At 34.5% G+C, this 15,435-nt stretch overlaps 1 protein-coding gene across 1 annotated transcript; it reads left to right on the forward strand.

The window, feature by feature from the left end:
- Window positions 1–619: 619 nt before the first annotated feature.
- LOC306851165 (sestrin-3-like) lies at window positions 620–14,418 on the forward strand. The gene is made up of 10 exons (XM_079387299.1): window positions 620–847; window positions 7,034–7,099; window positions 7,819–8,013; window positions 8,103–8,285; window positions 9,363–9,611; window positions 9,908–10,040; window positions 10,481–10,599; window positions 10,703–10,893; window positions 12,310–12,454; window positions 12,662–14,418. Exons 1-10 carry the CDS (start codon window positions 794–796, stop codon window positions 12,746–12,748), a joined length of 1,422 nt encoding a protein of 473 aa, XP_079243425.1. The 5' UTR covers window positions 620–793; the 3' UTR covers window positions 12,749–14,418.
- Window positions 14,419–15,435: the final 1,017 nt, after the last annotated feature.

A 15,435-nucleotide genomic window follows, 5' to 3' on the forward strand; every position in this document is an offset into this window, starting at 1 on the left:
TTGTGTAGTTAGCTAATATTGAGCAATTTTAAACAAAACAATAATGCATTTGTGATATATTTGTGATGTTTCTATCTATAATCATGTGTCAGTAGGCTACTAATGTTTGTTATAGCCCTTACGAAAATTAACCATGGTTTTACTACAAATGTAAAAAACAACAACAACAAAAAAACATGGTTACTATTGTTAAACCATGGTAACCACAAAGTTTTGCCTCCCTTACCACAGTTTAACCATGTTATTTGTAAATTGTGGTGATACTTTTTAATGGTACGCTAATCAATACGCCAAAAACACGGTTACTACACTTTTACTACAATAAATCCATAGTTAATTTTCCTAAGAGAGGTTTGTACTTCGAACCTAGCCGCTAAAATTTGTATAAAATAATATTTTGTATTTTTTTTTTGTAATTAAATAGAAAATAGTAATATGTTTAATTATTGGTAATGTTAATATTAATTATTCTCGATATTGTAAGCAATATATATATATATATATATATATATATATATATTTCATTTCACAGGGTTACCCCTAAAAATAAAGGAAGTCATCAGTTGAGTGATTCACGAATCGGTTCACTCTGGAGTCGGATCGAGAGGCCAGCTGAGGGGGCGTGTAGCTGAAGTTGGACACTTGGAGAGGTTTGCGCACTGCGAAGGGAGACGCGAAGAAATCCGGAGGAGTCTCAAGCCCTCCTTCAGGTCTTGATCGTCCTTAAAAGAGCTGGCAGCGAACATGCCCAGACCAGTACACCGTCACTGAGACCTGGTTTAATCTTGCCAGAATGAACGGAACCGCAGACATCTGCAACCACTGCCGGAACATGATCAGAGAAAAGGTAACTTGTGTTTATGCATCAAGACTGTTATTCTGTAACAGTTTGGGCTTATTTCAGTCACACGTGTGCCTTAAATATGCATTTAATCCTGATGCTGATCTTTGTGCGTTTGGTTTGTAATGTAGGCTGTTGAATGGGTTGTGCATAAGTGTAAGACATTTCTTTATCTCTAGCGACCAAGAGAGGTTTATTTAGTCACCTACATTACTTAATTTTTTTAAACTAATGCATATTTGTATGCTACCTTTAAAAAAAAACTGTTAGATCATTATATTAATACTTAAACCCTGACTACATAGCGTATATATATATACCATACATAAATGTTTTCCAGCAAGTGTATACATATTTAAAAAAAATTGTTTTTTTTATTTGCAAAAAGAGATAAGCATGTTATGTAGGGCTTATGCATCTTTCTATTGACTTTTGTGACATAATGAAGTTTAAATCGTTTAATGACAAGCATTTCATCACACTTTGATTGAATCAGTGACTTAGTGACCTAACGTTACTCATCTCATCTGAAATCCTGCTATCATCCCTCTCTCTTTTCTTTGGCCGGAAGATGTTATTTTTAGCTGTCATTAATCATGTTGAACACATGTGACCTACTTCTGCTCTTCATATCTTCCTTTCACAGACACCCTGCCAAAAGTTGTTGTAAATCAAATTGGACTTTAAGACTGAAACACGAGCTGGCATTTATCAGATCGAACTGTTGGCTGAAGGCTTGCGAGCTCTTTGTTTGATCTTCATGTCTGTAACAGCAGCTGGGAGCAAATACTGAGAGTTATATTGTGGCTGAATGCAAACCTGTAGTTTGAGTTCCTGACACAATATATGTGTGTGTTTGGATAAAGCCTGTTATATGAGAATGGTTTGGGGGATTTATGGTCAGTTTGTCATGTCGACAGGGTTCTTTATTACTCATTTCACTGGTTGTGATAACTCTCATCAGCATGTAGCTAGTGCTGCCCAGAAGAAACTTGAATTAAACCCCAAGGTGCATCCCCATTGCATAGGTATGCAGTAGTCTATGCCTTGTTGTAGTATAAATAGTGTGAGTAAAGAAAAAGTACACTTAAACGCTGCTGCTGTAAAGCAAGAACAGGAACTTGCCAGTACATATTCCCATACAGTTCTGTGAGTACAACATTTTCTTGCTTGAAAGAGAGACTGATAGAAGCCCCATGTAAATTGTGCTGCTGAGCTTTGCTGATTCAGCAGCTGACACACTTCCTGTTCCTCCAGCTGCTGTGTGCACTGGCATGACATAATTGACCAATGAATCGCACTGCCCCACCACATAGTGACCTGTCGGGAACAGCATCAGTGCCTGTACACTGTGTAGTCGTGTTTGAGCAGAGATCTGTGAGGAGGTTTTGCCATGAGAACTACAAATACTCCAAACCACTAATTGAGTGAGGACGCAAACGCTGGTTGGGCACATTTGCCACAGTGCCACCAGGCGCCTGATCAAGCAAAACTAAAAACCTGTGCAACCTGTGCCAGTGTTGCATAATCTTTTATGAGTTTAATGGCATCATTCAAGGCCCACAGACTTTGACGTAATCAAGTGATCACCAGGGGGAGGATCCTCATGAGAGAAACAGTAATGCTGTTGTGTAAGAAAATGTAAAAAAAAAAAAAAACTGTAGAAATGACTTTTTAATGTCCTAAAAATGCATGTTTGTTTTTATAACAATATATATTTTTTATTGATTTAGTTGATTTCATGCACAATATGTGGGTGTACAATAATTTACCAATAATGGAATTTATTTTATCTGGAATTGAGGTTGAATTTAAATGCTGTAGTTAGATGTTTTTAAATTAAAAAAAAAAAAAAAAAAAAATATATATATATATATATATATATATATATATATATATATATATATATATTATATTTTCAGTTTTCATTTGAGTTTGAATTACACTTTAGTAATTTTACATAATTTCTGTTAGTTTTGTTTCTAATTTATATTATTTATACAGTATTTATTACAGTTTATGTTTTAGTAAGTTTAGTTCTTAAACTTGTTTAATTTCAGATTTATTTGATTTCAGCTTCATATCCGTTATTTAAATTGTTTAACTGGTTTATTGTAAAACAGATTTTGAGTGCCCTGCTGTGAAATATCAACATCAAGACCCGTCTTTCACTATAAATCATCCTACATTTAATTGATCCTTATCCTTGAAGAACTCAAAAGAGTAATCCCCAGTAAACCGCTCCATACCCTTCGTTCTCTCATTACATCCTATTAAAAAACTTCACTGGAGATCAAACCTAATCCTAATCCTTACTGAGACGTTGAATATTTGTTAACATATCTGGATGGAGACTCATTAGTGGCCCAGTGTGCCAGAATGTTATATCACAACTCTTTCACCTTCTCTGACCCTTCCTCTTTCATATTTTATCCATGTAGTCAATTTCAGTCTGTCTCTCTTTCTTCAAACTCCTGACTAAACAGACTCGTTTGTTTAAACTGAGCACAAAGTGGATTTATGTAAGTACTGTATAAGTCTATGTGTGTGCTTTTGTTCTGCTCCTACCTTTGCTGTCATGGAGACAAATATTTCTGCACTTTCCCCCAGAACATAGACACGAACAATCCCCAACAGACCCACTTTTTCACCCTCTTCGTTTCTTTAAAATGCACTTACACTTCTGGTCTATTTGGCTGAAGGCAGAGCGCCAGGTCCTGGAGGGGAAGGAAACATATAGGATTCCTGGACAGACATTTCGAATCAAAAGCTTGACTGGGCAAAAGCAGAGTGCTGGAACAATAGCATCCTTTAATACATAAAACCAGACGTGTCTAAAGGCGAGAGTACTGTTCAGACACCTCCGCTGTAATCCAGAGTCCATTTGAGCATTGAGAACAGACTTAAGAAGATCAAGGAGTGACTGTTCAAGGATTAAAACCACAACCTTTTATTAAATTACCTGTACATACAGTACATGCATAAAAACCACCCATATAAAAATTAACAGTGATAAAAAAAATGAAAAAAATTTTTGGGTGGTAACCACAGATTTGCTGTAGTAGGTTTTTTGTAAATATGAAACAAGTAGTTAAAACCATGAAATCATAGTTGTAATACTATGCTTATTGTAGTATTTGCATGACAAAAGTGGCAGTACTCCAATGGTGAAAATGGAAATACCATATTAAATAATGGTGCTTTTCTGACAAAATACTATAGTTAATGTAAAATCATGGTTAATATAGTTTTCCCTCAAAAGATATATAATATGGAAAGCCTTTGTAAGGCCTTATGTTTTTTAATTAACAATAAAACTTTAACGAGATAAAAATGAGCACATCTGAGAAATAAAGAATTTCTCAGAATTGGGAAATATAAACTCGGAATTGTGAGGAAAAAAGTCAAAACTGCAAGAAAAAAAGGTTGAATTGTGGCTTTATATCGCGCAGTTTAGAAGAAAAAAGTCAGAATTGTGAGATGTTAACTGACAATTGCAAAGATGAACATGAAGTTTTGAAATAGTATTTTCTAGAAAAACATACTCTAATTTTTTGGTATTATTCAGTATGTTTATTCATGTGCATACATTCATATTCTTAGACTACATTTTTAAAAGTTTCTTGTCATTTGTATTCATTGTCATTGAAACGAGCATCTTTAAATCTGGACACTGTCCCAGAGTAGCCTATTTGAGGAAGACGCTGCTTCTATCCATGGACACTCATGCTGCTGTCATGACTACAGAATCGTTACCATGGTTCCACAGAATGACAGTCTCAAGCCTTATCAGTGCTGATAGTATGCCACGTTTTGATTGGCCGGGAGCGGTGATGCGTTTTCAAGGTGCAGGTCACAGTGGTCACAGTGCCGTGCCAATGTTTCCGCGTGTGTCAAACAAGTCTGGGCGTCAAATCATTGCTGCCTCATTGCAAATACACACAGACTTTACACACGTTAACCATAGAGAACAAACTAAACCAATTCAATTAGTCTCACTTATCTTGTGGTTCTCCCTCTGACTTATCCGTATCTCTTCTCTGTTGCGTTTTGTTTGACTTTGATTATGTAACAAGGCATCTTGTGATGAATAGAAGAAGTTGAAGACTTGTATAATAGATATGCCTTTTAAAAACACCCACTATCATTCACAATTTGGGGTCAGTAAGATTTTGAGAAATTAATTTTATCCTGCAAGGATGCATTAAATTGCTCAAAAGTGACACTTTTATAATGTTCCAATAGTGTTCTTTTGAACAATCTATCACCGTTTCTACAAATATATTAAGCAACACAACTGTTTTCAACATTGATGATAATACAAGATGTTTCATGAGCAGCAAATCAGCATCTTAGACTGATTTCTGAATGATCATGTGACACTGAAGACTGAAGAAATGTAGTCTTCAGTGCTTATCCTTAACTTTAAAGTAAGTTATGTGAGTATCTAATGTTTATTCTAATTTAATTAACGAAAACTACTATTTTTCATTAATTAGTATTAGTTAACAGTAACAACACAGCTGTACACACACAGTTGATTTGGTTAATGCTGGAGACTTTAATGCTTGTCCTCTGTATTTGTGCAGTCTATTTGCTCTGTTTATTTTAAATGTGAAGTCTTGTTCTCTTTCAATAGAGCAGTGGATGTAAGAAACACTGAAACAAAACTCTCCTTGTCTTTGTGTTGCGCAATCTTTCCTTCCATGATTTATGCATCCTTAGAAAAACAACTCGACTGTGTGAATAAAAAAAAATCACGTTTGCGAACTAGGTGCATCAGATTTAACGTTAAAATGTGTGTCTGGCTGTGGGATAGTGTTTTAGAAACAGCACAGGTTTCCAATGAGGCTACAGAGTGAAGGCAAAACATCTCTGACCGCAAATACAACCACCGTTTGTGTATTTGTGGTGGTTGGTGGGATATCCTGAACAAACCCAAATCCTGAAGAGAAGGAAGGAAGGATAGATAAAGTGAAAGGGAGGGTGAGAATGACAGGGAGAGAGATTTGCTGTGTCCAGGCCTCGGATCACTCACTGATCTGAAGTAACCCTTACACCCTTGCCATTATAGTTAGTGCAAATACACACACACACATAGATACATAGATAAAACACAAACACATTTTTCGTGGAACTTCTCACCTTTCGCTGTAACAGGAACAACAAAGACTGGGAGGGACTTTTAAAATAAACCTCAGCAGTTCCATAGGGCCCTATGAAATCCGGGGTTTTTTTACATTTGAATTTTTCTGGACTCCTTTTTAATGGTCAAATTAAATTCTATTAATCAAAAAGCATGCCTAATTAATTAAAATCATAAAACTTTTACAATTTAACATTAATCTTTTAAAAGTGTAACAAAAATGACATGTTTAGGGCCATATGAAATGTTTTATTTTGTTCTCACCTTTACCAAATTCTGTGTTTTAACAGGTCTAATTATTTGAATGCATATAAAATGTATTATTTATTCTTAGAGTAGCCTTATGATTTTTTTTTCACCCTCAGAAATTCTGTTTTTAAATTTTACTGGTTATCAGATGAAGGCATAAAACATTGATTTAAATTATATTTTAATTAATGAAAATTAAACATTTAAATTTTTGGCAAATAAAGGGGATTTACTATTAAAATTAATATATTTTGATATATTAATAGTTTTATTATTTTTCAACAGTAGTAGTAGTAGTATTAGCCTATTACGCACATTCTACTAAATAATAGTAATATAGCCTATTTCTGGCACAATGTCTTTAATATGTTAAACCGAACCTTTATTTTGACGGGTTGCCATGAATACCTTTAAAGTTCTGTGTGTATATGATATGATGCTAGTTTTACTCAAATGAAATGGTAAAATGCTCGTGAAGTGACTCTCAGATCAGTTCTGGAGATGTTATTCATGTATTTATGTCTTCATTGAGACGGCAGACGCTGTATGTAACGTTAGTAAACAAAAACAGGCATCTGCTCCAATAAATACAGAGACACGTGGAACATTGAGCCACTGTTGCTGGGCGGAATCAAGCTACAGATGCCTTACTTGTATTTGTCCCTGCAAATTAACCTGAAAGTGGAGAAAGTATTATAACATAAAACACACACATATCAGTAAATGAATGTTTTATTTGATTATATTGTCAGGATATTTTCTTCATATTCTTCACAAATGTTCTTCTTGTTCCTCAGGAAAAAGGAATGAAGATGTCCAGACGCATATCAACAGGACCAAGCTCATTTATTCCAGAAAATGAGGTAATACTTAACTTAAAAAATAAGATTTTTTTTCCAGAGATAATTATTTTGGACATTTACCACGGTATTATCATCATATTCTTCTTCAACATTTTGTTCATCAGGATTCTTTGATAAATAAAATGTTCAAAAGGTCAGCATTTATTCGAAATAAAAATAGCTTTTTAGTTTTAGCTGAATAAAAGTACTAATTTCCCAAACTTTTGAATGGTAATCTATCTAGGAGTACCATGTAAATACCATAGTATATTACTATAGTATTCTTTCAATACCATAGTGTATGTCAAAGTACCACAATATTGCCAATTTATTTTTTGTAATTAAAAACTTGTCTCTTTTTTTCTCACACATTCCTTGATTCTGAGTTAACCCAGCTCAGATACTGTTATCGTTCTTTCTCGGGTCAGTTGGTGTTCATTTCATTTTTGTTTTGAGTTCATCTGGTTCAGGAGATGCTTTTCATTGAATCCGAGTTAAGCATGCCGGGAGATCTAAGAAAAGTGTATTTAGATTATAAATTGAATTACAGCATCTGTCCTGACTTTGCTGAATTAAGATGAACCTGAACTAAAGTTCAAATCTTTCTTGGCTCTAATTCATAGCATCGCATTACAAAATCTGACAGACCACGTTTAATTTAAATTACCGTCTGACCATAATACTATTGTGTATGGAACATACAGTCTCTTCATGTCTTGATGTCTGATTCTCAATCCCAGATCATAGGAGCGATTCCTCTGAATGACTCCACAGTGATGTTCTTAGAAGAAGATTTCAGCGGTCGTATGGACAACCTGACGCAGGTGATGGGGCTCCACCCGCATTATCTGCAAGCCTTCCTGCGCTGCCACTATTATCTCTTGAGGATGGACGGCCCCCTACCACTCCACTACAGGCATTATATTGCTATAATGGTACAAACGACAAACACACACTGAAACACTTTCAAGGGAGACTTTATTCAACTTGAATAGCTTTAAGAGGGATTTATTGTTTCTTCCAGGCTGCAGCGCGGCATCAGTGTTCCACGTTGGTCTGTCAGCATATGCAAGAGTTCGAACAGATTGGAGTGTGTTCTGATTGGTTGAGAGGTCTGGAGTTCTGCCCACAACGACTTCGCAACCTCAACGAGATTAACAAGATCCTCGCACACAGACCTTGGCTTATTACCAAGCAACACATACAGGTAACACACTCGATTTCTTGTTTATTGCTCAATATACACTAGGGCTACATGATATATCAAAATAAAATCATGATAAGGCTTAGTTCGACTGTCAAATCATGCAGACTGTGATTTAGTTATAAAAATATGAGTGTTAACTTAATGGCACTGCTCACAAATTATTTTATAGTCATATTATATTATATAACTAGGCAAAAACAGCAGGAATGTACCTTATGAAAACTAGAGATATTTAAAAAAAATATTTATTTAAATTTCAGTCGGTTCTTGTAAAGCATAAACCCAAGTGTTAACCTGTTTTTTTAAAAACCCAAATTTAAAAAATGTTTTTTTTCCCTAACTGTTTAGGCCTAAAAGAGTGTTTCACGCTCAAAAACGTCTTCAGAGTAAAAAAAAAAAAATATTTAAATGCACTCCACAACAAAATAACTCCACTCATTCTAGATCGAGTAACCCTCTTCCAAACATATCTATTCAAGTCATCTGGCAAACATTTCCGTATTTTTATACATATTGCCATATATTATACAAAAATACCTCAGTCATTTTTATTCCAATATCATGCAGCCCTAGTATACACAGAATTGTTGTAGCTTTATGCAAGCATTATGTATTTCAAACAGTATTCACTATGTGTTTTATTCAAAGCATGCAAAGATTATCATCATGTAAATAAAATCAGTGCATTTTCAGTCCAGTTTTGTGTTAAAATATTTTAATTCTTAGTCAAATCAAACAGAGTCAAATAAGATGTTACTTCCTGTGCATTCCACACTCAACTTGAAAATCAAGTCAATCCATTTGCATTGTGGGATACAACATTCCATGTAGCAAACTATGTTTTATATACTGCACACACACTGTTTTGGAAAATACATGTTGAAAAATGCATACTGCACATTTACTGTAGAAATAGTAGCGTACTATGGTAGCCATCTAGCGTTATATAACCCTATGTAGGTGAACACATATACAGTGTCTTAAACTGGAGTCTTCATCAATGTTGCATTGTTCATTATAATTGTTTAAATCCTTTCTACATCAGATATGAATGATCTTACACTCTCTGTTTCTCAGGCTCTGGTGAAGACAGGAGAACACAGTTGGTCTCTGGCAGAGCTGGTTCATGCTGTCGTACTGTTGGCACATTTCCATGCCTTGGCTAGTTTTGTGTTTGGTAGTGGTGTCAACCCTGACCCTGAGGTTACAGAGGTCAACGGGGTCACAGATGACCTTTGCCCTCCAGCCATGGCAGGTTTATGCACCTGCCACCTAACAAACAGCAACCAAGCCAACGGGAATCCCCTACGTAACCCTAACACTGGGGTAGGAAAACATTACATGTTTTTTCTTGTGTTGTTTTTGTATTTTTATCTCAGGAAAACATGTTCAGATCACATTTCACCACCAAGTCAAAAAAAATAAAAATAAAATATATATATATATATATATATATAAGGCTCTAATAGAAGCTTCATTTATTTTATGCAAAATATAATGTGGAATATATACATTCTAATTTATGAGAATATATGAGAATATATATATATATATATATATATATATATATATATATATATAAAGTAGTATATAATTTTTAACTCCATTTTTGTGTATTGTAGAGTGAGCTGGAAGCTCTGATGGAGAGAATGAAGCGATTGCTGGAAGACAGAGAAGACGATGATGCATCAGAGGAGGAAATGTTCACTCGCTTTGAAAAAGAAAAGAAAGAGAGTCTTCTAGTGGTGTCTGCAGGTATTACAACAAAGATTCTTCCTAGCCAACTGCTCTTTTTCAGTTCATAGTACATATTTTCTTTCATAATAACATTACATGCTAAAACTTCTAAATATATTTGAACTAAAACAGTACTAGACTGTTTCTCTTTCTTTTTGTTTTCTTCTGTCTCACATCCAATGTTTTTGTTTTAGTTTTTCCTATTTTTCTTCACGTTTGGTTGTGGTGAATCGTGAATTAATGGGATAAATGACCAAAATAAAAATTCTGCTATTGTGTACTCAGCCATATATTGTTCTAAATCTGTATGACTTTATTTGCCATTTGTCATAAATCACATCAAACTAAGCATGACAAGTCAAAGTGCTGTATTTGACTTATTCCTTGAAAACGAGAAAGGATCTAGCTATCTTAAGTTTTCAGTGCATGTATTAAAATGCTGTGATTTTCATATGCAGGGTTTGATGAGGAAGTGGTGCCTCCTTCTCCCGTGGCTCGATTTGTAGACGACCCGTCATTTGGATACCAAGACTTTGCACGACACGGAGAAGACAACCCACCCACTTTTAAAGCACAAGTACGAGAAACACCCTCAAATATACACATATACAGCATCGTTATTCTTTTTTATACTCTGTTTCTGATGAATGATTGATCATTCTGTCTTGTTCACTCTGTAGGACTACACATGGGAGGATCATGGTTTCTGTCTGGTGAACAGGTTGTACTCTGACGTCGGTCACCTGTTGGATGATAAGTTCAGAACGGCATGTGATCTTACCTATTACAACATGGCCAGTCACGAGGGGGTGGATACCAGCATGCTGCGCAGGGCTCTCTTTAACTACGTCCACTGTATGTATGGAATAAGGTACGTCTACGAGCACAGACGACTCATGATACTCTTCTAATGAAAAATAATTAGCAGTCTATCATGAGCCAAAAAAAAAAAAGGGTGTTAAAAATCATGGTGGACAATTCTTTGTCACACAACAAATGAAAGGTCAAATCAAGCACATTGCATTCTGGGATACAGTATTACATAGTGTGCTCTAGTGTAGGGCAGTCGCAATACCGCGCTATTGACGAGCATAACCGCAGAGGAATGCAACAACCGCAGCAACTGAGATATTTCCGTGTTTTCTTTTTCGTAAGATTACGCCCTTCTCATTTTACACTTTGTGCATGTGTACTTAATATTAGTAATGATAACAATGTGTACCATGCTGATTTGTACAGCGGCTCAGTAAATTTGCACTTAACAAGCCTAAACAGACAGCGAATGAGAGAGAGATCAACTGATCGCGTGCGATTACCTCCGTCTGTCCTTCAGGCCGAGTCATGTATATTTGTGAAAACAGGTTATCATGTACAAGGAAAGCGAAATCTGTCTTGGCATCGATGCATTGCTGGTCAGCTGAGCCTTTAAAAGTGGCGCTCAAAGTTAAAAGGATTTCAACAGTGTGTTTCAGCAGTTTCTCTCTTTGAATGAATCAGTGTTTTTGAATGAGTAGTTGAATGAACGGTTTAAAGTCTCACTCAAAGACAGTCTCTTGAACAATGAAACTGCACTGACTGACAGCTTGTCTAGAACTCGCAGGTGAAATATCAACAGAAAAAGTATCTTGTCAGTCAGATTCAAGGATCAGAACTGTTATATATATTATATTGGCTAACAATAGACTAACAATCTTATTGTCAGGTTTATGTTTTATGTGGGCCGTTATTTTGTCATTCTCTTCTTTTTACTTAATTTCCTGTTTCAATGCGATTTAGTTTCCGTTTCATTGGTTTCTGAATATGACCTCGTTACATCGTAACGCATACACACAATTTAATTGTTTTATTTCAGGTTTGTTAATTTTGTTATTTTATTTCAGTTTTTAGTTCTTCAGCTTAAACTTATTACATTTCACTTAGTTGCAAAAGCAGCATTTCTCATTCTAGTTTTAGACGTATTTATTTAATTCAATATTTTTAGATTATATTTTATTTATGTTTTAGAATTTCATTTCCTATATTTCAATGAACAAAAAACATTTTTAACAGTTTTATTTAACAATAACATCAATGGCGTGCTTTAGTGCATACTTCAAATTTTGTCAAATGTCATCTGGGTCTTCCATGCATACAGTTACTGTACATTGCGGAAATAGTAGTATGCGACTTTAGTACACAGTATGTACACGCATAGCGCCTAGTGTACTAGCACAGGACAACCAGAAGTACTGAAATCCAGTCTTTCCTGCCTTGTATTGAAAGATGAACATTCACTCTGTGTCTGCAGGTATGACGATTATGACTACGGTGAGGTGAATCAGTTGTTGGAGTGCAGTCTGAAGGTTTACATTAAAACAGTGACGTGTTATCCAGAGAGAACCACGCGCCGCATGTACGAGAGCTACTGGCACCAGTTCAGACACTCCGAGAAGGTGAGTCATATTATCATGTCTCAAATATATATACTTTTATCTACTTTAATCAATTTGTAAATTTTATTTATTATTAATTTATGATTTATAATTAATAGTACTTTTTTATTCCGTAAAGAGCCACTGAAACAACAAGTCAGAGAAATGCAGCATTGATTTTCCTCTAAATATACTGATATTCTTTTTCTCTTTCTTTCCTTTATGCAGGTTCATGTGAATTTGCTTCTAATGGAGGCTCGAATGCAGGCAGAGCTGCTCTATGCTTTGAGAGCCATCACTCATTATATGACCTGACCAATCAGACTTCACCATTTATATGACCTGACCAATCAGACTACATCTTTTAGGTGACCTGACCAATCAAACCTCACCCACAATATATGGACATCATTATTATACCTAAATTCAACTAAAACATTTTTTTTATCACAAGACATGTTATTAGCAATTACTTTTGGATATTGAATTCTTATAATTGTGTCCAAAATTGTGTATACTGTCTTAGACTGTTCTGATTGATAACTAAATGAAGGACACTGAATACAGAGTATTATCCCAAATATCAAAATGGGATCTAATGGCATGTTCAAATAAATAGTCATTAAAAATTGTGGGTGGGCAGTCATGACTTAATCTTTCATGGTCAGATAAATCCCAACATTAAAACAGACTCAAATCCTTGGACTTGACCTGATCAATCAGACGACATCATGACTTGACAAATCACGTTAACGTGCAATATTTTGTTCTCACTGAAATCTCACTTATACTGTAAGCTGAAATACTGGAGGATTAGTTCACATTTTGAAACAGGAAGTTGCCTTTTTTTTTCTTTTTTGCACATCTGAGAAGAACTGTATTTTGGAACAGAATACCGTTTTCCTTTTGTAATATCAATACGAGAATGTGAGACTCCTGTATGGAGAGAAAAAGTCTTTTCTTTCTTTTTTTTAATCCCTGTGCCTTTTTTTCTTTTTTTCACGTACCTTGTTTATTTCATATTGAATGTATTGTTTAGATTTTTTGCAGTTTGTTTCTAGGCTTTTTCAGATCAATTTGGTTTGGTTTAGTTGTTTACCTGGAAGCTTTTGTAGCATTATTACTGTACTATCAGTCCTTTACTATTTACTTTGAGCCTCAGTGTTATACTTTAGACAGAAACATTCATTTTTAATATATATGTTGCTGCAATAGCTCTACTAATCACATCTCATGACTTTATTTCTCTGTGTGTGTGTGTGTGTGTGTGTGTGTGAGAGAGAGAGAGCTTTAACATGAAGCTGAATGTCTGTCTGCGTAGGACAAAGTATTTGCACATCTGTTGCACATCTTATTCATTGGTGTGCCTCTGTGAAAGAAACCCATGCACAGGAGCATGAGAGAGTTCATGTGTGTGTGAGCGATTGCCTGTAGGGAGAGTCTAGAATCTAACTACTTTTGATACTATTGATGTGATCATAGCTGTCCATCAAAACATTTCTCAAAGGTTTATTTATATCGCTTTAAGAATCATTGCTTCGTAGTTTCACAACTCTAATCAAGGTGCAGCATCAGTGTGCTTTAAAAATAGATTAAGATTGTGTCTGAAATGAAACGTATAGTGAAAAGATAAGCTTTATAGAATGAGACAAAGTGCTGCCCGGACAGTGCCTTATTCATGTTTAGAAACACAGGTTAGATTTCATTTAGTCCTATATACATCAGAGATTGTTTTGTTTGTATCAATGGAGAAAGTAAATCTGTCTTCAAAGTGCCTCTCAAACTTAGTTGCAAGTGTTTCAAAGTGTATGGAAAACATTTTTGAATATTAGGCACATGTGTCTGTTGCACTTCCTGCTTGTGTTTATTCTGATCAAGGTGGTGCTATGATGCTTTCATGTTCTCCACTCGTGATAAATTTATACATTTCCAAAATGACCATCACAGACATGTATGTTTCAATAAAGTTTTTAACCAACTTAGTTAATGAGTGATGCATTTTGTGTGTTTTTTTATTATTATTATTATTAATTTTTTAAAATATGCAACAGGTGGAAAAAATAATTTCATATTTGGCAAGTCATATTTGACCTGCCATGTGACATGCTATATTTAATATAAATATATACATTAATATTATACATTACCATTAATATTATATTACTACATGCAGTTTTTTAACCTTCATTTTTTGGTATTGTATCATTTTAATTAGGGGTGGGAGAAAAAAAATGGATTCTCCGATGCATCGCAATTCTCTCTTCAACGATTCTGAATCTTTCAATATTTTCAATTTGATGTAAAATTTATATGAAAATGGTAGCCATGTGCAGTAATATTGAAAACTGAGAATGTGACGCATCGTGACATTGAGTTAATTGAGATAATGATAATTGTAATTTAATTGAATTGTGAAACCAGTGAAGATTCACATCCCTAATTTTAAGATGGCAGTACTGACATAGAGAGATTCCAACTATAAACAAAAAGCATAGAAACTGTCATTTTGGTTAAGATGCAAAGTTGTAAAGATGTATTTGCACAGCAGAGGAATTAACTGGGGAAAAAATGTAGATAAAGAATCGTTTTGGAATCGGATCGTGACTCCCAGAATCAGAATCGGATCATGAAGTGCCTGAAGATTCCCACCCCTAATTTTAATAGTAATAATAATAATAATACTTTAAGGTGATTAAAAATCTTAAAAACCTTCCTGTGTTTACATTGCAGCCCATGTATAAAAATGCTAAATATATTTTAATTTTAATATATAATATTAAAATTATTTTTATTACATGAAGAAATGGTGACTAGTTAAGATTCCCAAAAATATATGCTTTCATACATTGATTTATATTTCAACCTATATGTAAAAATAAGTTTTATGACCTGTGTTATCTATTTTATTATTTTGATAATAATATTAATATTATTAAAATAGTAATCATTACATTTAATAACAACAGGACTATGTAAGTGAACTGAAAAATTCTAAGAAAAAT

Source organism: Barbus barbus (assembly GCF_936440315.1).
Source record: "Barbus barbus genome assembly, chromosome: 31".
Classification (NCBI taxonomy): domain Eukaryota; kingdom Metazoa; phylum Chordata; class Actinopteri; order Cypriniformes; family Cyprinidae; genus Barbus; species Barbus barbus.